The sequence below is a fragment of the Scyliorhinus canicula genome, chromosome 17 (genome assembly GCF_902713615.1).
Source record: "Scyliorhinus canicula chromosome 17, sScyCan1.1, whole genome shotgun sequence".
In the NCBI taxonomy this organism is placed as follows: Eukaryota; Metazoa; Chordata; class Chondrichthyes; order Carcharhiniformes; family Scyliorhinidae; genus Scyliorhinus; species Scyliorhinus canicula.
In genome coordinates, this window is record NC_052162.1 from 63,985,915 (window position 1) to 64,009,521 (window position 23,607).

Here is a 23,607-nt window from a genome sequence, read left to right on the forward strand (position 1 = left end):
AGGCAACGAGGGCGTCCCGTGCGCGCTGGCCCTGGCGATGGTGTTGTGTGTCCTCCCGTGCCTGCCCAGGCCCCATGTCCCGCTCATTGTCCCCCTCCCCCCTCATCCTCCTTGTCTGATGAGGCCTGCCCTTGCTCCTTATCTTCATCCAGCACATCGCCCCTCTGATGCGCGATGTTGTGGAGGATGCAGCAGGCAACCACGATGCGGGCGACACTCCTAGCCTCGTACCGGAAGGCCCCTCCAGAGCGGTCCAGGCACCTGAACCGCATCTTCAGGACTCCGAAGCACCGCTCGACCACACCCCTGGCAGCTGTATGGGCATTGTTTTATCGGGACTCCGCATCAGGCTGTGGCCTCCGGATAGGCGTCATCAGCCACAGTCGCAGTGGATAACAACTGATGCCCAGCAGCCAGCCCCGCAGCCGAGGGGGGTGCCCCTCAAACATGTTGGGGATCACCAAGTGTGCCCGTATGAAGGAGTCGTGCACACTGCCCTGATATCCGCCACAGATGTGCATAATGCGTATCTGTTGGTCGCAGACTAGCTGGATGTTCATGGAGTGGTTGCCCTTTCTGTTGGTGTATAGTGGCCTGTCAGCCACCGTTGGGCGACATGCATGCCATCGATCACCTCCTGGTTCCCGGCGATGGCAGCAAACCCCGCTGCCCGTGCATCCTAGTGGGCGCAGTTCTCGTGGTACTGTCCGCCTGTGCATATAGGGCAGCCGTGATGGCACAGATACACCTGTGCGCCGATGTCTGTGAAATCCCGAACAGGTCCCTACTCGGCGACTGGAAGGACCCATGGCATAAAGGTTAAGAGTGATCATCACCTTGACAGTCACCGGGAGTGGGTGTCCTCTCCCATACCCCCGCAGTGCCAGGTGTGCCATTATCTGGCAGATATGTCTGACAGACTCTCTGCTCATCTGCAGCCTCCGTCTGCATGCCTGGTCCGGCAGGTCCTCAAACAACATGCAGTTGCGGTACACGCGGGGCCTCATCTGGTGCCCCCTCGGCCTGCTGGCCAGCTGACCCTCCAGCCTGTGCGGCTGCCACCTGCCCCTCTGCAGCCCGTTCCTCTGCTGCAGCCTCATCTCTGAGCGGCCTCCGCTCACGCTGCCACAGGGCATCATGCAGAGCTGTGGCCATCGCTACGGTTGGTGTCCGAAAGCCATTGTCTGCAAGAGGTGAAAGGCCAACATGTTTGCATGGCCTCTTTCTGTACTGTAGGGATTCTATGATTCTATATTGATGTCAGGCAAACTGAACTGTAGTTCTCGGTTTTCACTCTCCCTCCTTTCTCGATTGTGGTGTTACATTTGTTATCTTCCAACCCACTGAAAATATTCTAGAATCTACAGTCTTGGCCCTCAAGGCACATAGTTACTTGAATGCATCGTGCAAATCTACAACAATCTTCCCCTCTAAAGGTCACCAGTCTTCCACCAAACATACACAGCTACTGGAGTAACACCAGGCTAAGCAAAAAGAGGGCAGGTTAATCGGGTGGGGATAAAGGAAAATGGTGCACATTCTCCCCGTGTTTGTGTGGGTTCTGCTCCCACAACCCAAAAAATGAGCAGGGTAGGTGGATTGGCCATGCTAAATTGCCCCTTAATTGGAAAAAAATGAATTGGGTACTCTAAATTTAAAAAAAAAAATTTTTTTAAAGAAAAAGGCAATTAGGGCACTTGCCTTTTTCAATCGAGGCATAGATTACAAAAGCAGGGATGTCATGTATGAGACCACAGCTGGTGTGCAATTTTGGTCACCATATTATAGGAAGGATGTGATTGCACTGGAGAGGGTGCAGGAATGATTTACCAGGACATTGCCTTGGACGGAACAGTTAAGTTATGAAGAGAGGTTTGATAGGCTTGGGTTGTTTTTGCCGGACCAGAGAAGACTGGGGGGTGACCTGATTGAGGGGCGCAAGATTATGAGGAGCATGGACAGGGTGGATAGGGAGCAGCTGTTCCCCTTAGTTGAAGGGTCAATTACGAGGGGACACAAATTCAAGATGAGGGGAAGGAGGTTCAAGGAGGATTTAAGGAAAACTTTTTTACCCAGAGGGTGGTGACAGTCTGGAATGCACTGCCTGGGAGGGTGGTAGAGGGGGGTTGTCTCATATCCTTTAAAAAGTACCTGGATGAGCACTTGGCAGGTCATAACGTTCAAGGCTATGGTCCAAGTGCTGGCAAATGAGACAGGTCAGGTGTTTTTTATGTGTTGGTGCAGACTCGATGGGCTGGAAGGGTCTCTTCTGCATTGCATTATTCTGTGAATCTGTGATTTACGGAATGCGTAAGGGAAAAGAGTTAGTTTTCTGTGTATTGTTGGAAGTGTCTTTAGATAAAGTTGTTATAGACTTGATTGTTTGGGGTAACTTTTAGTTCAAAATTCTGGAAAGGGGCATTGTGATGGTCTGTAGCAAAGGGATGGATTTGTAGAGAATTGTGGAGCAGCAGTGCCATGGGAGTGGTTTCAGGAAACCAGAGCCTGATTAACCTCTTAAGGACAGCCTGTTTAGAGCAATGGGACCCCAGAGGGATCCCGGATACCTCCTAAGTTGCTCCTCTTCCAGCTCTTGAGGTTCCCACAGAAGACCTGGTGGTAAAACCTGCACCCTTATGAGCATCAAGTTGTGCAGCATGCCTCAGATCACAAAGATTTGGAGGATCCAGTGAGTTTGCACATGCATGATTTTGATTATAAATGTTATGTTCATGTATGGGCAGGTAGCATAGGGGAACATGAGCAATGTGTAGAGCCGGTAGCCCTAGTCACAATGCTCAAATATGATAGAAATGGCTGACTAGTGCAGGACAGCAGGCATTCACTGATATATTGCTCTGTGCATGGTTCCATTCCCCAATTGCATGTTAAGGGAGTAGTACCACTTATCACTTTATATAGTAATGATTAGGACAGGGATACTAAATGCATTATCTCCAAATTTGTAGATGATACAAAGTTGGATGGGAGAGTGAGCTGTGAGGAGGATGCAAAGATGCTTCACAGGATACGAGCAGGCTGAGTGAATGGGTATATGCATGGCAGATGCCTTATAATGTGGATAAATGTGAGGTTATCCTCTTCGGTAGCAAAAATAGGAAGGCCGATTATTATTTGGGTGGGTGTAAATTGAGAGTTAGACACTCAGCAAGACCTTGGTGTCCACCTGCATCAGTCGCTGAAAGTAAGTGCGCAGGTACAGCAGGCAGTAAAGAAGGCAAATGCTATGATGGCCTTCAGAGCGAGAGGATTTGAGTATAGGAATAGGGATGTTTTACTACAATTGTATAGGGCATTGGTGAGGTCACACCTGGAGTATTGTATGCAGTTTTGGTGTCCTTATCTGAGGAAGGATGTTCTTGCTATGGAGGGAGTGCAGCAAAGGTTTACCAGGCTCATTCCTGGGATGGTGGGACTGTCATATGAGGAGAGACTAAATCGGTTAAGATTATATTTATTGGAGTTTAGAGGAGTGAGAGGGAACTCACAGAAACTTACAAAATTCTAACAGGATTAGACAGGATAAATTTAGAAAGAATGTTCACAATGGTGGCAGGAGTCCAGAACAAGGGGGGTCATAGTTTGAGGACTGAGATGAGGAGAAATTTCTTCACTCAGAGTGGTGGATCTGTGGAATTCGCTATCCACAGAAAGTTGTTGAGGCCAAAATGCTGTATAATTTCAAGAAGGAATTAGTTATAGTACTTGGGGCTAAAGAGATCAAGGGATATGTGGGGGGGGGGGGGGGGTGGAAAGAGGTGGGTTCAGGGTATTGACCTTGATGATCAGCCATGATCATAATAAATGGCAGATCAGGCTCAAAGGGACAAACGGCCTCCTCCTACTCCTATCTTTCTTTGGTTCCAGTATATTTTCCAGTTGAGTCATGGTGCCTAGAGTGCAGTCGATAGCTTCCTACATGACTGGGAACCTCACTATCATGGAAAAAGTTAAGTGCCGGCTCCTCCTACTTCCTTCTGGTTAGAGTGGTTAAAGAGAAGACAGTGAAGTTGCCTCTCCTTTCATTTGGATTTGTTACCCATCTGGTGCAGAAGGGCAAACCTCAAGATGCTGGCAATGTCACTAGCTCCAGCCAGGAATGATTTGTTGATGTGGAAGTCGAAGGCCATGGTGATCTTCATAGTCGCTTATAGCACTGTCCTTGCTTCACTGTGCAGCTACAGATTTGATTGGAGATGGTACAGCAATCATCTTCTTGGTGAATCATAGGAACAACAGGAGTAGCCCATTTCGCCCCTCAAGCCTGCTCTGCCATTCAATTAAATCATGCATAATCTGTGGCCTAACTCCATATGGCCTAACTCCTTTAGCCCATATGCCTTAATATCTTTGCTGAACAAAAATCTGTCTCAGATTTAAAATTAACAACTGTTCTAGCTTCAACGGTTGTTTGTGGGAGAGAGTTCAAACCTCCACCACCCTTTGTGTGAAAAAGTGTATCCTAACATCTCTCCTGAACGGTCTGGCCCTAATTTTTAGACTACATGCCCTAGTTTTAGAATCTCCAACCAGTGGAAATAGTTTATCTTTATGAACCTATCCCTTTGCCTTGAAGATTTGGATCAAATCACCCCTTAACCTTCTAAATGTTAGTGAAAATAGACCTAATTTGTGTAATCCCTCCTTTTGGAAATTTATGTTGCACTCCCTCCAAGATCAATATATCCTTCCTAAGGTGTGGTGTCCAGAACTGCTCAAGGTGGGGTCGAACCAGGTTTTTGTATAGCTGCAGTATAACTTCTGTGCATTTATACTCCAATCCTCTAGATATAAAGTCTAGCATTCCATTAGCCTTTTTAATTATTTTCTGCAATTGTTCATTGCATTTTAAAGATCTAGGCACCTGAACCCCCAAGTCTATTTGGACATCCACTGGATTTAACCTCTTCCCATTTAGAAAGTACTCTGCTCTATCCTTTTTTGGTCCAAAATAGATAACCTGACACTTGCTTACAGTGAATTCCATCTGCCACAACTTTGTCCATTCACCTATTCTGTCAATATCTCCCTGTAATTCATCAGCCCGACGGTCTACAATGCCACCTAACTTTGTATCATCAGCAAATTTGTATATGGCTTTATATGCCATCATCTAAGTCGTTAATGAATAATGTGAATAATTGACACCCTAACACAGATCCTTGTGATATACAACTAGTCACATCCCACTAGTACTTACTCATTATCGTAACTGCTTCAATGTCACTGATTGAGATGGAATTTTCCCTGAAAACCCCAGGTGACTATAGCTTTTTATTAAAAGCTCTCCCCCTCCCTCTGCGCAAAATCTCCATGTTATGCTGCCTGCATTCCACACCCCTGTTGTATTGCAGCCCAAGACAGGCTACAACAAAAACTTGCATGAGGGATAGCACGTTCTTTGCCTTCAAATACCTTAGATAAGTCCAACATCACTTCACCGGACTTCAACTCCATACTTCCCCTAACTCAGCAGCATCAAAACAAAATCAAAAGCACCTCACCTAAAAGTCCTACAATAGCACTCGCAGTGATGTCCCTATGTGCTCACTGAATTAAGAGAGGACATCAACAGAGACCATAAAGTTCAAATTGGCAGGTTGTGCACTAAATCAGCATTTGCTACTGAATGACTTTACAATCTCCCCATTCTGCTTCGGTCACATGCAGAGTGTATTCCCACTAGCCCCCCTTTCAAACATGACACACCAAAGTGGTCGCCAGCAGACCAGTTGTCATTTCCAGGACAGTGCTGACACCGGCAGAAGTATGAAGCTAGAATTTGTAGCCAATGATTCTATAACATTGTAACAATGCAAGTGTTGGTAAATTTGCTTTGGCTACTGTATGGAAATGAACAGTGCAAAACCGCTGTGAAGTGGGAGATTATCGGTTTTCAGCAATTAAAAGGAGAAATGATGGAATAGTGCTATCGCTCTGTGGAATAGATTTCATTGGTTTGTGTTCAATGTCTTTGTTAGAACAGCAATTGGATAAATGCAACCTTAAGGACATATGGCTCTTTAGTCAATTAATCAATCTTATTCAGTTAATCCACATAATCTCGCCAATATCACTGTGATTTGATGTTGCTGATCTCACATTTTAGTACAAAATGTTTTGAAATGGTCTCAGATTAGAAAGGTGGACATCACGAAAGGGCAGGACTTTTTCCAAATACTGCACCTGCAGAGATACTGGGCTGGATTCTCCAATAATGGGGCTATGTCCCCACGCCAGTGTAAAACGCTGGCGTTTCACTCTGCACTTTCCTTAAGTCCTGAGTGATTCTCCTACCTGCAGGGGGCTGGCAGGGCCCCGGAGTGGTTCTCACAGCTCTGACTGTGGATATGGGGCTGCACTTCTGGTCGGGAGTTCGCGCATGCGCATGGCGGCAGTTGCCCCATACGATATGGCGGACTTGCACTGCGGACCGTGGTGGAAAAAGTAGCCCCCCCTCTCCCCCGAGATCGTGCACAGGTCGGTGCCGCCCGATCGCTTGCCTGGCCGTCCATGAGGCCCCCCCAGCAGGGCGGCCGTGGACAGAGTCCGCAGCCGCCACCCGACGTTCCCGACAGCCGATAGGTGGTTAGAAGCATGCTGTCAGGAACTCGGCCAGTTGCGTGCGGAGAATCGCGGGCGGGGGGGGGGGGGGGAGGCCTTCTGTCAATGGCCCCCTACCCGCACCACGTAGTTCGCGCACAAATATTGAACAATTCTCCGGGGGCGTGATTTTGGCTCGGAGAGTCCCGCCCAGGGACACTGGACCTCACAAATAATATTTTGCTGCACATATTATCTTCATAAATGGGTATTACATATGGAACTTGATGAAGAGTCTAGCATTGACCCACTGGTAAATTAGAACATACTTATTCATGATGACTAATAGAAATAAAATCTAACAGGATTTAATTGAACATGAGGAAACTTTACAAATTATTTCTGGTGCTTACCATCAAAGAACATGAACTCAACATGCATGTCTTCCAAATTAATTTTTTTTTAAATTTTAGAGTACCAATTAGTTTTTTTTATTTCCAATTCATGGGCAATTTAGCGTGGCCAATCCACCTAACCTACGCATCTTTGGATTGTGGGAGTAAAACCCATGCAGACACGGGGAGAATGTGCAAACTCTATACGGACAGTGACCCAGGGCCAGGATTCCAAGCTGGGTCCTCAGCGCCGCAGCCTCAGTGCTAACCACTGCGCCAAATGCCGCCCGTCTTCCAGATTACTTACTCAACATAAAGGATAACATACCAGACATAAAGCGTTATTTAGGGGTCCCGGTTGCTAAATATAACCCATCTGTAGTGGATGTATATGTATTGTGGTTTGTAACAAATAGGCATAAAACAGAATTTGTGAAGTAACTTGCTGCAGAAATCTTCAAAGGAAAACAAGTCTGAAGTATCTCTACACTATAAATGCATTGGGGAAGTGGTGCCGTAGGAGGATTGTCACTGGACTAATAAACCAGAAACCTAGGGTAATGCTGTGGGAACTTGGTTCGAATGCCACCATTGCAGATGGTGAAATTTGATTTCAATTAAAATCTGGAATTAAAAGTCTAATGATGACCATAAAACCATTGTCGTAAAAACCCAAGTTCACTGAAAGACAAATGTCGTTGAAGGAAGGATATCTGCCTTATCCGGTTTGGCCTCCGTGACTCCAGACCCACAGCAATGTGGTTGACTCTTAATTGCCCCCTCAAGGGCAATTAGGGATGGGCAATAAATGCTGCCAGTCTGCGACGCCCATGTCCCATGAACAAATAAAAAAAGTCCCGCTGATTCAAAGTAGACAGTGAAGCACCATCTTTTATACTTTACATTAACTTTTTAAAAAATGAATATGGTGTACCCAATTCATTTTTCCAAGGTGCACGTGAGGCTCTCTGCAGCGGGGTGCAGGGCTCACTCGTGCCTGACACTGTGTTGCCCCATACCCCCTCTGGGGGACTCCCGGAATCTGGCACATCATAATTGAAAATTCTTATGTTTTTCTGCCTCCGTATATAGTTCAGGCAATTTCCTATTGCCGTCCCTCTCTGCCAACACCCTGACTCCGCCCCCCCCCTTCCTTTCTTCCTGTTGGTATCTGGACTCTCCAGCGCAAAGTTTAGTGTTTGTACCGTTTGTTTTCTGTACAACTGTGTTGTGAACTGTTTTAATCAGAGTATTCTACCCCCCTCCCCATGTGTTGGTACTGAGGGGAGGGTACCCTGTTTCTCCAACACAAATTCAGTGTTTGTACCGTTTGGTCTTGTATATATGTTTTACTGTTTTAATAAAAAGATATGGCCAAACCACCCAGCATGCACATCTTTAGGTTGTGGGGGTGAAACCCACACAAACACGGGGAGAATGTGCAAACTCCACATGGACAGTGACCCAGAGCCGGGATCGAACCTGGGATCTCGGCGCTGTGAGGCAGCAATGCTAACCACTGCGCCACCTTGATGCCTCTGCTTTACATTAACTTGCTCGCTGTCTTTGCTCAAAAAAATTCTAGTGCCAACTTATTCTTATTCCCAATTCCTCCTTATTTCAAAAGGATAATTAATTAATCTGAAAATTGTTAAATGCCTTTGGTCACTTCCATTAATCGGATTGTGTGTTTGCAATTAACTGATAACTTTCCCTTGAACAAAGAAGCAAATCTCAGATCCACCATTCACCTCTTTAACCTCAGACCCAGAAAGATGTCACCTCTCAAACAAGGATGACTATGCTGCTAATCCCATTCTTTTTAGGCCCATGTTCAAATGTTTTTTGTTCAAATTTAGTACTACAGCCATTGAATTAGCAGCGCAAAAATTAAAAGAAAAATATTTCTTTTCAGCTGTTCAAGGTGGAGCAGGTGTGTATATTTACAACATTATAAAGTTTTTTAAAAATTTGTTCATGGCCTGCATTTATTGCCCACCCTGGGGGCAGTTAAGAGTCAACCACATTGCTATGGTTCTGGAGTCACATTTAAGCCAGACCAGGTAAAGACAACAGATTTCCTTCCCCTAAAGGACATTAGTGAACCAAATAGGTGTTTATGATAGTCAACAGTAGTTTCATGGTCATCGTTAGACTTTTAATTCCAGATTTTTATTGAATTCAAATTTCACCATCTGCCATTGTGAGATTCAAACCTGGGTCCCCAGCGACAATATCACAAGGCCACTGTCTCCCCTAATTCGGTCTAAAGTAGCGCAAAAGATCAAGTACAAGAGATTGCATCTGTGATGCCTTAATTCATTTTATTAGCATTCAGTTGACTTCTGCGCAGTATTACTGAATCTCAAAACCTTTTTTTTTTTAAAAACAACTTTATTGATCCACACAACACAATTCAAGAAAGGAATCGCCTCAGGTGATTACTGCCATCAAAAATCCACTGGATATTTCGTGTTTGAAGCATTGCGCATTCCAGTTGTTTTACAATCCACAAAGCACTAACAAATTAGTTGTGAAAGTAAGTTAAAGTTTAGTTATATTTTTCTAATGAATGCAATGAGGGAGGAAGGTAGCCCAGCCACCGTCCAATCCAAAAGCATTTGAATTCAGTGCTGGAGTGGATAAAAAAGCATAGGTTACATTGTTTAAAGTTTGCATTTTTATATTTATTAGTGCAGTCATCAATTTTCCACAATTATTAAAACTTTTTTCCAATCAACAAGAATGCAGTGGTTTCGCGAAGGGTAATAAGAGGGTAATAATGCAAGTTGCAACACAGTTCAGTCAACCAGGCAGGGTGAGCGTGGGAAAATAATTTTAGAACTGAAATAAGAACAAAAACATCAACTGCTCTTATAAAGAAATATATCATAGATGCACCCTCACAAATGCAACATTTGCATGTATCTAGCATATTTTAATGCAAGAAAAAATACAAGGCGCATCACAAAAGTGTAAACAGACAAACAGTGAATGTCAAGCCAAAGAAGGAGATGTTGGGGGGATGGTGGACAGGACAACGGACGACCAAAAGCTTTGTCAAGGAGGTGGATTTTGAGGAATGTCTTAAAGTAAGAGAGGAAGTTGGAAAAGTTTAGGGAGGGAATTCTAAAGCATGGAACCCAGGCGCTCTGCCAAGAGTGGGACTAAGGCAAGCTAGAATGTATAAAAGTTGGGACAGTACAGAGAACGGCAAAGTTATAGGACTGGCTTCCAAGGTAGGGAGTGGTCAGACTAAAAAGGGTTTAAACATGAAGGTAAGAATTTTACTGATAGTCAAATTGCCACCTTTTTTGGGGGTTGTTATACTTTAAACTTATAATACATTCCTAAAATAAATCAGATCAGATGAACAAGGGTGTGGAAAAACATGATTTAAGACCCTCAACTGCTGAACAAGGGTGGTAACTGGGCAATGAAAGAATCCAAGACAATATGAAGCTTGGATGAAAAGAACCATTTCAGCTGCCCCAATGGAATCCTTATTAAATGGGAAGAGGCTCTCTCTATTAAATACTAAATATAATGTAAAGTAAAGATCTTTCCAAGTATTCTAAAGCCATATTTTACATGGCTGTAATCACTGGTTGAAAGATTTTTCCTACCTTGATAAAAATTGCCCACCTGAACATTTGCTTGATGATGTAATCAAAAGTAAGCTTGTGGTAAAATCATTATTAAATGCTCAAGAAAGCCATAGTGGATTAGTAAGAAAAAAAAAATCATAATCCTTCAGCAAACAATTTACTGACTCAAAATGATAAATATTATTGGCCCAAACCATGTGAAATTCAACCTCTAAAGCATTTAGATCAATTAGGATTCCAGGATAAGTCGTGGAAAACCTAGGCATCATCAGTACTTACACTCTTCAGCAACAAGATTGTATAGCACTTCATTATTACCTTTGTGTGAAACATGCAATCGTCCATTTCCATTACCTCAATGCTTAATAAGCAGACATTTACACGTTCAGTTTTTAGAAAATTCAATAAAAACGCAACATAACAAAATTTGAGATGGAGATGGTTTCCCATTTAGATAAAGAAATTATTAATATATTACTATTAATATGTTTCCTTTAAACTTCTAATTCACTTGCCATTTATTTTCCAAACAACACATTGAATATCCCAGCAAGTACTTATATTTGTCAGATTCGTACATTTGTAGTCAACATTAGCACAAATTAAGCTGCGAACTTGCACTCAGTTGCAATGACTTCTTAAACTGTTCTGAACTTCAAAACACAGCTGATTAGAGCAAAGAACAGGCGTGTGGGGGAGGATCCCAGCTGCAACCCCTCCCCCATCCTCACCCCCAGACCTGGAACTGGGGGCTGGGCATCTTGCAATCTGGTGGCAGTGGCAAGTTTTAGAATTGCAGATTTCTTGACCAATAGCATAAGCTATGTCCCGTTCCCTGAAGTTTACTTCAAGTATAAACTGAGGAAGCAGAAGTCTGCTTATAAGGCAGTCCTTCTCTTCTGTGCTTAAATTAAAAATACATTGCAGATCCCAATAAACAAAGGGTTGATCAAGGCCACTGCATTTTAAGACTCTTACAGCATTTACTCTCCGTGCTTGCGCACAAGCCTTGTGAGTAATGTGAAAACATGACAACTGGCAGTGGTGCTGTACTAACAAAGAAATAGAACCACATATAGCAAATATCAACCTGGCATTGGCCCTCAACACAGTGGTAACACGGAGTCACACTGCTGATTCTGACTATTTTTCCAATTTAATTTGGCTACAATTCGGGTATTTTTCACGTATTCAAGGGGGTAAGCACCTCCTTTACCCTGCATAATGAACTACAAAGTAAATTCATTACTGTCTCTGCAAGGCATTCCAGAATGAGAAAGTACAACCCAATTTTGTTTTTAAAAAGTAACCGATTTCCATCGACCTCCTCATCTAACTAAACGTTTGCTTTACTTGAATACTATGGGCCACCTGGACATTTGCACGGTTTCTGGAAGTAAATTTTACCCAAGTAACCACAGGTAGAGACTGTTGTCTGAAAGTAAGAGGTCTCTCACATCAACATGCTATCATCACCAATTAAGTTCTCTCAATCCTCAGCCAGTTACTTGTTGGTGGTGTTCTGGCGTGATACAGCAGGATGCACTCTAACAATCTCTTCGTATTTTGGTGGTGGATCACTGTATGGTGTAATTGTCTCCTCCCCACTACTTTCCACATGTCCAGTGACCTCTTCATATGAAGGTGGGGGTGTAGCATTGGATAGTCTAGAAGAGACAGATGCAGATTGTTCCTGCACATATAGAGTTCTGTTTGATGGTGGGCCACTGGGTTCACTGCGGTCTAAAATAGGTCTGGTACCCTGCTCGTGGTGAGATGGGTCTGTCTGAGCATGTGACGTCTCCCGATGCACAAGGACCCGAGGCAGGCTCCGTGTCGTGCGGCTCGTCAGGTACCTGCTTTGAGAGTATGTTGGTCGACGTCGAGTCGCCTTTTGCAGTTGACATCTCCAGATCACAAAGAGTGCAATAACAATTAATAATGCTACACCGAGGAGAGGAACAACAACATAGATTGCATCAGTGCGTTCCACACGTAGGCCAGAGTTGTTGCTGGGAGTTGTGTACAAATTGCTGGTATATCCCTTCCAGAACTCCATCTTTAAAAAAAGAGAAAGAAAAATTGCAGATTTGAAATCAGTCCTCAATTTTATTAAGGTCACATGTTACAATTATTACATACTGCAAATTTTAGCAAACCAGAAAAGACTCATCATCTAATATGCCACATGTTTAAATTTTTTTTAAAAATGTTTTTTAATGTTTTAATGTTTCAATTAAGTTTTTAACATTTTATACACAATTACCAAACACACAACAAATACTGTAAGAAAATAAGAGAAACAAAACACAAAAAAAAGACCAGAAACTCCCGCCTCCCCCTCCCGGAAACAGCTAACAGGATCAACTCTCTGAAATACAATATAAATGGCTGCCATTTCTGATAGAACCCATCAATTGAGCCCCTTACAGTGTACTTGACTTTCTCGAGGTGCAAAAACTCCCGAAGAATCCCCCAGCCATGCCGAGGCACTCGGAGGCGTTGCCAATCTCCAACTCAACAGAATCCTCCTGCGAGCCACCAACAAGGTGACGGCCAAATCATCTGCCCCTCACCCATCCGCAGCTCCAAAACGTTTTAAAACCCCAAAATAGCTGCCAGCTCCATATTTAGCATCGCCGACATATCAAAAAGAGTTCCAGAAACACACCAGCTTAGAACACGACCAGAACATGTGGTGTGCGGGCCCCCTTGAACAGCGCTCTCAACTATCTTCCACCCCTCAAAAAATGGGCTCACCCTCACTGAATAACGCTCGTTCGCGCACTCGAAGACGTAACATCCACCCCCAGCAGTGCCTCATTCCACACCCCCTCCTCCAGTCGTGGCCATAGTTCCTACACCCATTTCCCCTTCACCCCTTCCACCGAAACCAGCTCTTCCCCCACTATCCGCACTTATATGGCAGACGTCCTACCCTCCTCTGATCCTGCTTAGGAGAGAATCCGCTCCAGTAAGGAAGATGGCTGCACCACTGGACAAGCCAGAAAAAACCTTTGAACAAAATCCAGCACCTGGAGTTATCTAAACCTGTCCAAACTTTTCCTTCAGCTCCTCCAAGCTGGCAAACCCCCCTTCCAAAAGTAAATCCACACTCTCTCCAACCCTCTCTCCCTCCATGCACAAAATTAGGCATCTAGCCATGCCAGCTGAAACTGATGGTTAGCACAAATGGAGGCCAGTCTTGAAACTGCCCCCAACTTAAAATGTTGGCGGAGTTGTCTCGATATTTTTAACATGACCTGCACCACTGGATTTGTTGAGTACTTTGTTGGTGCCAACAGAAATGGTGCCATTGCCAGTGCCCCCAAACTTGTCCCCCTACAGGACTCCAACTCCACTTGAAACCAGACAGCCCAGGGTCCCCACACCACCCAAGCACCTTCTCCACGTTAGCTGACCAAGTGTTCTAAGTAAGCCTACTGTTCGAATCAATGAAATCACACTTGTTCCTGATCAGAGGTGTTAACACTGCAGGAAAACACAAATCAACGGCTAGTTATTTCCCCACAAGTAAGCAAGGAAAAAGTCATTACTCCCAAACTGCTCTAAAGGTATTTTTAAAATTACAGGAATACTGAACAGGAGATGCATGTGTCTTCCTCCATTGGTTGTTTTCGATAGTGTAAGTGTCCACATGCTTATATGTGTGAATCCACAAACGAGGAGGAAAAAAATGGATTCTGCCACAGGCTCAGAAAGTTAACCCAGTGAGTTGCTGAGCTAAATTGGGTATGGTAGCATTGTGGTTACGATACAGGTCGAGCAATCCAATAACATAACCACTTGGACCAATGATCAGAGTTGAGTTTAAATTCCATTATAGCAACTGAAGAATTTTAGTTCCGTTAAAAAACATAATCTGGAATATAAATGGTGACCATTTCATTACCAGATTGTCATAAAAACCATCTGATTCCCTAATGCACTTTTGCAGGAAGGAAATCTGCTGTCCTTACCTGGTCTGACCTACAAGTGACTCAAAAATCACAGGTTAAGTCTTAACTGCCCTCTGAAATAGCCAAGCGACCCACTCCATTGCGAAGAAGGCAACTTATTAAATGTCTGTAATTTCTTTTGGCTGTATTAAAGCACCTCAGATGCGTGATCTATGTAAAAAACTTGAATATTATGGGCATTTTGAAATGTTTGTAATATTCTTTCAGATATTTTATGAATAAAGTATATTTTTGCAACAAAAAAAACTTACTACCACCTTCTCAACAGCAACTCGAGATGAGCAATAAATTCTTACCTTGACAGCAATACCCATATTCCATGAATGAATAAAAAAACACAGATCAACAAGATCACAAGTTCAATGTCCTAGCCTGTACTGATTGGTCTCTCTCAGTTAGGAATGCACATGGAACACTAATTAGCTTTGGCATTTCTGGATTAGGAGATGGAGGCAAAATCATCCAGACTTCCTGCTCTCAATCACAATTCAGTGATCCCTGCTGATAGTGTGGACGTTTAGACATTGACTGAATAGGATCAGGCATGGTTTGGATATCTCCAGCAGTTAATAACCTACAATCTAACTTCAGATTGACACACAAAGTATCTTCATCTGGATGAGATGCTGCAAGGAGTGACAAGGACCAGAACCTTCAGGAGAAGGAAAGAATGGGCAGAAAAAGATTAGGCTTTGCCATTTAACTTCCTTCACCCATCCCCATCCTCTTTCAGCGGTGGCTGCCAGTGGTAGAACTGTAGGTTCAGGAGGGCCAAGCCTCCCATGTTTCTTTTCTTTTGTAGGACCTTCTTCTGGATCCTCATCAACCCCCCCCCCCCCCCCCCCCCCCCCCCCACCCTCTCAGCAAACAAATGGCATGACTGTGTTGAAAAAGGCCTTGGGAATGCAGTGCGGGAAGGATCTAAACAGGAGGAGAAACCTGGGCAGTATGTTTATTTTGATCGCTGTATTCTCCCTGTGAGCGAGAGTGGGAATGGGCCCCACCTCTGCAGGTCCCTTTGACTTCCTCCACCAGTCTCGTCAGGTTCCATTTGGGGATCCGTGTCCAGTCACAGGCTATTTGGATCCCCAAGTAGCGGAATTTGGTCTGAGTTTGCTTTAACGGCAGCTTTCCAGCTCTGGCCCTTCCCCCTGCGGGTTCACAGGGAAGATCTCGCTCTTGCTCAGGTTAAGCTTGTAACCCTAGAAAGCTCCAAACTCCTTTAGGAGTTTCATTATCCCGTCCATGCTGGTCCAGGGGTACAAGATATAGAAGAGCAGGTCATCCACATGGAGTGGAACTCTATGCTCTCTGTCTCCCCTTTGGATCCCTCTCCACCCCTTTGCCGCTCTGAAGGCAAGCGCCAGTGGCTTGAATGCCAGAGCAAATAGCAGTGGTGATAGCAGGCATCCTTGTCTCGTGTCTCTGTGCAGCCAGAAGTATTTAAGAGTTGGTGATGTTTCTCCGTACACTCACCATGGGGACACGGTACAGTAGTTTCACCCAGGAAGTGAACCCTGATCTGAACCCAAATGTTTCCAGTACCTCTATGAAGTACTTCCATTCGACTCCATCTCGGCCCGGATGGGGTCATTATCAGGTTCAGCATGTGCCTGACAAAGCCTTTGACAAAGCCCGTCTGGTCCTCCGCGACTACATCTGGCATGCAGCTCTCCGGCTCGGCAGATATGGCATCCCATTCGGGTGTGGCCGGAACCAGATCGCCCAGCATGTTAGTCATTGCCCCAATCTTCCTCTCCAGATTTTCAGTGATTCGGCAGTCTTTGCAGCTCCTCAGGTTGTTGCCTGGCATGCTTCGTTCGTGTGTCCAGCCCCCACCCCAGGTTTAGCAGTCCATTTTGGTCTAAAAGTGCATAATTTCTGATTTGCAGGAAGAAAGCCACATTTCTTGCACCTGCTCAGCACATCCCCGTCACCAGAAATCGCCTTTGACAAAGTTGACCCCACCATCCACCTTTCACAATTTTGCATCATTTTCCAACGGAAAACCACGGACCACACCCAATTGTATTCTTATCTATCAAGTCATAGGCAGAGAATCACCTGCAATGGCTTCTCTTACCACTCCCACATCATTACCTCTGGTGTTTCCCAAGTATCTATTTCTGCACACTAAATCCCCCTATTTCTTTTTTTTAAATATTTTTATTTTCCTTTTTCACATTTTCTCCCAAATTTACACCCAACAATAAACAATAATCACTGACAAATGTAATGTCAATCCCCATATCAATAACAACAATCCCATCCTCCCACCAAACCCCCAAACATTAGCCCCCATTTTAACATAAACAAATGGCCCATAGAATCACCCACAGTCACCAATAACACATTGGTTAGTCCCTCTCCCCCCAACTCTCCCAGCCCCCAAACCCCTAATGCTCGATGTGATGCAATTCGTGAATGTGCACAATGAATAACGCCCATGAATTGTAGAGTCCCTCCATCCTTCCACTCAGTTCAAATTTGACCACTTTAGAGATTACCCTGAACATCTCCTTCCAGTAAACCTCCAGCTTTGGACAGGACCAAAACATATCAACGTACCCCCCCCCCCCCCCCCCCCCCCCGCCGCAACGTTCACATACATCTTCTACCCCCTCAAAGAATGGGCTCATCCTCGCCCTTGTAAGGTGAGCTCTATACACCACCTTCAGCTGTATCAGCCCCAACCTCGCACATGAGGTGGAGGCGTTCACCCTCCGGAGCACCTCACACCAGAACCCCTCCTCCATACCCTCTCCCAACTCTTCCTACCACTTTGCCTTGATCCCTTCTGGCGGCGGCGCCTTCTCCTCGTGCAAAATAGCCCTGTAAACCGCCAACACTACCCCCTTCTCCAGTCCCCCTGTCGTCAGCACCTCCTCCAGCAATGTGGAAGCTGGCTCTACTGGGAAGCTCTGTACTTCCTTCTGGCAAAGTCTCGAACCTGTATGTATCTAAATATTTCCCCCTGCTCCAGCCCATACTTCGCTCCCAGCTCCTTCAATCCCACAAAACGACACCTAAAAATCAAATCTTTTAGTGTCCTAATTACTTTCTCGTCCCATCTCCGAAAATTTCCATTCTACTTCCCTGGCTCAAATCTATGGTTCCCCCGAATCGGCATTTCCTTTGACCCTGCCCCCAACCCAAAGTGCTGTCGAAACTGCCTCCAAATTTTCAACAAAGCTATTACTCCCGGACTCCCCGAGTATCTCCCCGGGGCCGTCGGGAGCGGCGCTGTCGCTAGCGCCTTCAATCCCACCCCCCTACCCAAACTCTCCTCCATTCTGACCCATTGGGAGTCAACCCCTCTGACCCAGCTCCGTACCTTCTCCACATTCACTGCCCAGTAATAATAAATCAGGTTTGGAAGACCCAAACCCCCTGCCTGCCTTCCTCTCTGCAGTAGCACCATTTTAATTCTGGCCACCTTCCCTCCCCATATGGATGAGGTAATCATCCCTGCAATCTCTCTAAAAAATGCCGTTGGCAGGAAAATCAGCAGGTATCGGAAAATAAACAGAAATCGTGGCAACATGTTCAGTTTAACCACCTGTACCCGATGCGCTAGTGACAGAGGGAGACCATCCTACCATGCCAGATCAGCTTTCACCAGCCCCACCAGTAAAATCCCTTTATTTCTAATTAACAAACTGCCCTCCGTGATATCCAATAGCACAGCATCGACTTCTGGTGACAGCCATGATGTAGTGCCCGCACACAGGACAGCTCCATCTTAGGAACGAAGATTTTGGCAATTTAAACCCCTAAAACGGGTTGACTTTGATGAAAAAAAGGGGACAAAAAGTTGTAGAACAGTGAATCCGCCCCGGAACTGTTATGCCGGTAACTTTTAAAAAATATATTTTTATTCTCCTTTTTCACATTTTCTCCCAAATTTACACGCACCAGCAATATACAATAATCAGTAACAAATGCAATGTCAATCCCCATATCAATAACAACAATCCCAACCTCCCACCAAACCCCCAGACAGCAGTCCGCATGTTAACATAAACAAATAACAAAGAGGAATCAAGAATCACCCATAGTCACCATTAACACATACAGTCCCCCAGCATATTCGATGTTATCCAATTCACAAAAGTGTATAATGTATAATGCCCATGAATTGTAGAACCCCTCCATCCTTCCCCTCAGTTCAAATGTGACCTTCTCAAGAGTCAAGAATTCCAGTAGGTCCCCCCACCACGCCAGGGCACAGGCTGGAGAGGTTGATCTCCATCCCAACAGGATCTGCCTTCGGGAGATCAACGAAGCGAAGGCTGCCTCCGCACCCGTTTCCAACCCTGGCTGGTCCGACACCCTGAATATGGGGCGGGGTTCTCCGAGCCTTTGTGCCGAATTCGCGCTTGGAGCGGTCGCGGAGAATAGGGCGTCTGATCCGCGATCGGATCCGACGTCTTCCCACGGTTCTCCACAGAAAGAATCGCCGGCAGTTGCGCATGATTGACCTTGCGCTGGTCGGGGCCATTGAAAGAGGCCCCTGCGGCGATTCTCTGCCGGCAGCTAGCCATGTTCCCGCTGCCATGTATCCCTCATGGTCTCACCCGGCGGGGGCTCTGAGTGGGGCCGCAGCCGCCCTGATGGGGGGCGGGGGGGGGGAATCCGTTGCCGGAGAGGGGGTCCTCCAGCATGGCCAGCGTCCCGATCAGGGGCCACCGATCGGCAGGCACACGTTGTTGGGGGAGGGGGGGGGGGCTAGATTGTGGGGGCCGGCTTGCTGCATGGGACGCCATGATGCGCAGAGCCGCCGCCGCCGCAGGCGGCCGCCGTGCGCATGTGCGGACGGAAGTGCAGGGCCCAGTTTCGGCAGCCAGAGCTGCGTGGAGTACTCCGGGGCCCTGCGGGCTTGGCGACATAGCCTCATTTTCAGAGAACTCCCCCCATGGCCTCCCGAAGGCCCGGGTCCAGTTTCACGTGCACCACTTTAGAGATTATCCTAAAAACCTCCTTCCAGTAAACCTCCAGCTTTGGACAGGACTAATAACATATGAATGTGTTTTGCGGCCGCTCCCCCTTCAAAGAGCCGGCTTATCCTCGCCTTGTGAGGTGTGCCCCACATACCACCTTCAGCTGTATCAGCCCCAACCTCGCGCACGACGTGGAGGCGGAGGCGTTCACCATCCGGAGCACCTCACAAGGCTATGGAGAACACCTCCTCCATACCCTCTCCCAACTCTTCCTCCCACTTTGCTTTGATCTCATCCAGCGGTGCCTTCTCTCCTCTTCCAAAATAGCCCCATAAACTGCCGACACTACCCTCTTCTCCAGCCCCCTGTCATCAGCACCTCCTCCAGCAATGTGGTGGCCGGCTCTACTGGGAAGCTCTATCTCCTTTCTGGCAAAGACTCGAACCTGCATGTATCTTAATATTTCCTCCTGCTGCAGCCCATACTTCGCTCCTAGCTCCTTCAATCCTGCAAACCGATCCCCAAGAAACAAATCTTTTCATGACCCAATTCCTTTCTCCTCCAACCACCGAAAATTTCCATCCCACTTCCCTGGCTCAAATCTATGGTTCCCCTGAATCGGCATTTCCCTTGACCCTGCCCCCGACTGAAGTGCTGGCGAAACGGCCTCCAAATCTTCATCAAAGCTATTACTACCGGACGGACTCTCTGAGTATTTCCCCGGGGCCATCGGGAGCGGCGCTGTTGCTAGTGCCTTCACTCCCGACCCCCTACACAAATTCTCCTCCATTCTGACCCACTGGGTGTCAACCCCTCTGACTCAGCTCTGTATCTTCTCTACATTCGCCACCCAGTAATAATACATCAGGTTTGGAAGAGCCAAACCCCTTGTCTGCCTTCCTCTCTGTACAGTAGTAGCACCTTTCTAATTCTGGCCACCTTCCCTCCCCATATGAACTTCCCTCTCTTCAAAAATGCCTTTGGCAGGAAAATCAGTAGGCTTTGGAAAATAAACAGAAATTGCGGCAACACGTTCAGCTTAACCGCCTGTATCCGACCCACCATTGACAGAGAGAGACCATCCCAGATCAGCTTTCACCCTCCCCACTAAACTAGAAATGTTATACCTACGGAGCCCCCCCCAATCCCGAGAAACCTGCAGCCCCAGGGTATCTAAAGTGAGTCCATGCCCTACGGAATGGCTGCCCCCCCCCCACCCTGGCCAAAACAGCACAAAATATTCAGTCTTGTCTAGATTTAATTTGTATCCCGGAAAGACCCAAACACCCGAAGCAGCTCCAATATTCCCCCTATTGACACACCCGGTTCCGACACATATAATAAGTCATAGGCATATAAAGACACCTTGTGCTCTATCGCCCTCGAACTTCTTAACGCGATGGCCAATGGCTCAATCACGAGTGCAAACAGCAGGGGGGACATTGGGCATCCCTGCCTAGTCCCACAATGGAGAGAAAAGTATTTTGAGCTAATGTTATTTTTGCAGATTCTCGCCCCCTGCTCCTTATACAGTAGCTTTACCCAGTCCACAAATCTTGGTCCATTCCCAAACCGCTCCAGAACTGCCATCAAGTACCCCCATTCTACCCGGTCAAACGCTTTCTCAGCGTTCAATGACACAACCACCTCTGTTTCCTTCCCCTCCGCCGGTGCCATAACCACGTTCACTACTCTCCTAATGTTCGAAAAGAGCTGCCACCCTCTCACACACCCCGTCTGATCTTCACCTATCACCTTCGGGAGGGACTCCTCCAGCCTAACTGCCAGTACCTTTGCGAATATCTTTGCGTCCATGTTTAAAAGTGATATGGACCTATACGACCCACACTCAGTCGGATCCTTATCTCTTTTAAGCAACAGGGAAATCGTGCTTGCCCCAAAGTTTGTGGTAACACCCCCTTCCCTATCGCCTCATCAAACATCCCCACCATCAGCGGTATCAGCTTATCTTTGAATTTTTTATAATATTCCACCGGAAACCCATACGGCCCTGCAACTTTCCTGGACTGCATCCTCCCAATCGCATCTTTTATCTCCTGCTCCACAATTGCATCTTCTAATGTAGCCCTGTCCCCCCTCCCCTAACCTTGGGTACTCCAGCACATCTGGAAATTCCTGCATCTCCCGACCTCCCCCAGGTGACTCTGACTTGTAAAACCGCTCATAGAAATCCTTAAAGATCTTTTAAATCTGATCTGGAGCTGCCACCAACTTCCCTGCCCTGTCCTGCACCTGGACAATTTCCCTTGCTGCAGCTTCCCTCCGGAGCTGACCCGCCTCCATGCCTTCTCTCCATGCTTGTAAACTGCACACCTTGCTCTTCTCAATTGGCGTACCGCCTTCCTGGTATATAGACAGTCAAAGCTCGCCTGTAGTTCCTTCCTCTTCCCCAACTTCGCTGGGTCCCCATATTCTGCATACCTTCCATCTACCTCCAGCATCTCATCTATTACCCTCTGACTCTCCAACCTCTCCTCTTTGCCTAGCCTGGCCTTGAATGAGGTCACCTCACCCCTCGCCACCATCTTTAGAGCCTCCCAGACAACCGCCTTCGACACCTCACCCATGCAGTTGAAACCTACATATTCGTCGATTACTTTTTCAATTTTGTCACAGATCCTTCGGTCCCCCAACAGTCCCACATCTAATTTCCACCCTGGTCTCTCTACCACAACCTTCTCCAGTACCATACCCAGTGCGGAACATGATCTGATATTGCAATTGCCAAGTACTCTGACCCCTTAACCCTAGCCATTAGCGTCTTCCCTACCATGAATAAGTCGATTCCTTATGGACCACTGAGAAAAACGAGTACTCCCGCTCCCTCGGGAGTAACAAAACAAAAACTTAAACTCTATACCAATGTGAAGTCAAGTATGTTACAATACAGGTCAATGAAAAAAAAGTTATAACATTTATACATTTTCCAGCTCCCCAGTCACAGTCCACGACCTCTCTTCCAGCTCCACTCCTCAAGCTCCCAAGCCTTCTGCCTTAATTTTTTTTTTTTTTTTTTTATAAATTTAGAGTATCCAATTAATTTTTTCCAATTAAGAGGCAATTTAGCGTGTCCAATCCACCTAGCTTACACATTTTTGGGTTGTGGGGGCGAAACCCACGCAAACACGGGGAGAATGTGCAAACTCCACACGGACAGTGACCCAGAGCCGGGATTGAACCTGGGACCTCGGCGCCGTGAGGCCGCAGGGCTAACCCACTGCGCCACCGTGCTGCCCCGCCTTCTGCCTTAATGAACACCTCAGCCGCCTTCACCGTTTCGAAATAAAAATCTTTGGTGTTGTATGTCACCCTCAGCTTTGCCGGGTATACCATACCAAATCGCACCCCCTTGTACTTTGCCGCCATCACTCGGTGAACGCCGCTCGTCTCTTCGCCAACTCCATCGTCAAGTTCTGGTAAATCCAAACTCTAGCACCATCCCACTGCACCTCCCGCTGCTGCTTCGCCCAGCTTAACACCTTCTTCTTCTTGTGGTATTTATGGAAGCAGATAATTTCCACTCTTGGCGGCTCATTTACTTTGGTTTCAGCCTTAACGACCGATGAGCTCGGTCCAGTTCATACCGGGAAGGGTCTTTACTCTCCCCCATCAACTCCACTGGCATCTTAACAAAGTACTCTGTTGGCCTAGAGCCCTCTGGCCCTTCGGGCAAGCCCACAATTCTCAGATTGTCCCGCCTCGAGCGGTTCTCCAAGTCCTCGAGCTTTGCTCGGAGTCCTTTGTTGAACACTCTCCGCAGCTCATCCTCCACCAGTGATTTCAGTGCGACAGCCATCTCCTTCCTCAACACCTCGCAAACTGCTTCGCCAGTTCCACAGCCATCACCTCGGTCATCTTTTCCACCATAAGTGGTGTGGCCCCAGCACGCAGTTCGGCATCCACCATCATGTCTGTGCTTTTAGTGGTCCTCTCATTCAACGGTGAACCCGCATTTCCTCCCTTCTTCACAGCTATTATTGGTATCCTTTAACAACTTATTATTTTTCCCATTCTTTTTTCAATCTTAAAATAAATAAATAATACAATTCACAAATTCAAAAATATCTCTTCCCCCAGAACCGGACTTCAAACTCCTCAA

General features: G+C 46.3%; 1 protein-coding gene across 8 annotated transcripts in view; it reads right to left on the reverse strand.

Annotated features, from left to right (window-relative positions):
• Positions 1-9,331: 9,331 nt before the first annotated feature.
• The window catches only part of LOC119951898 (transmembrane gamma-carboxyglutamic acid protein 3-like), a 129,696-nt gene continuing 115,420 nt past the window's right edge, over positions 9,332-23,607 (reverse strand). For all 8 annotated transcript variants that reach the window (XM_038775271.1, XM_038775269.1, XM_038775270.1 and 5 more), the window contains one exon: positions 9,332-12,626. In XM_038775271.1, coding sequence (XP_038631199.1) covers positions 12,072-12,626 — 555 coding nt within the window. In that variant the 3' untranslated portion in view covers positions 9,332-12,071. The remainder of the gene's footprint in view (positions 12,627-23,607) is intronic.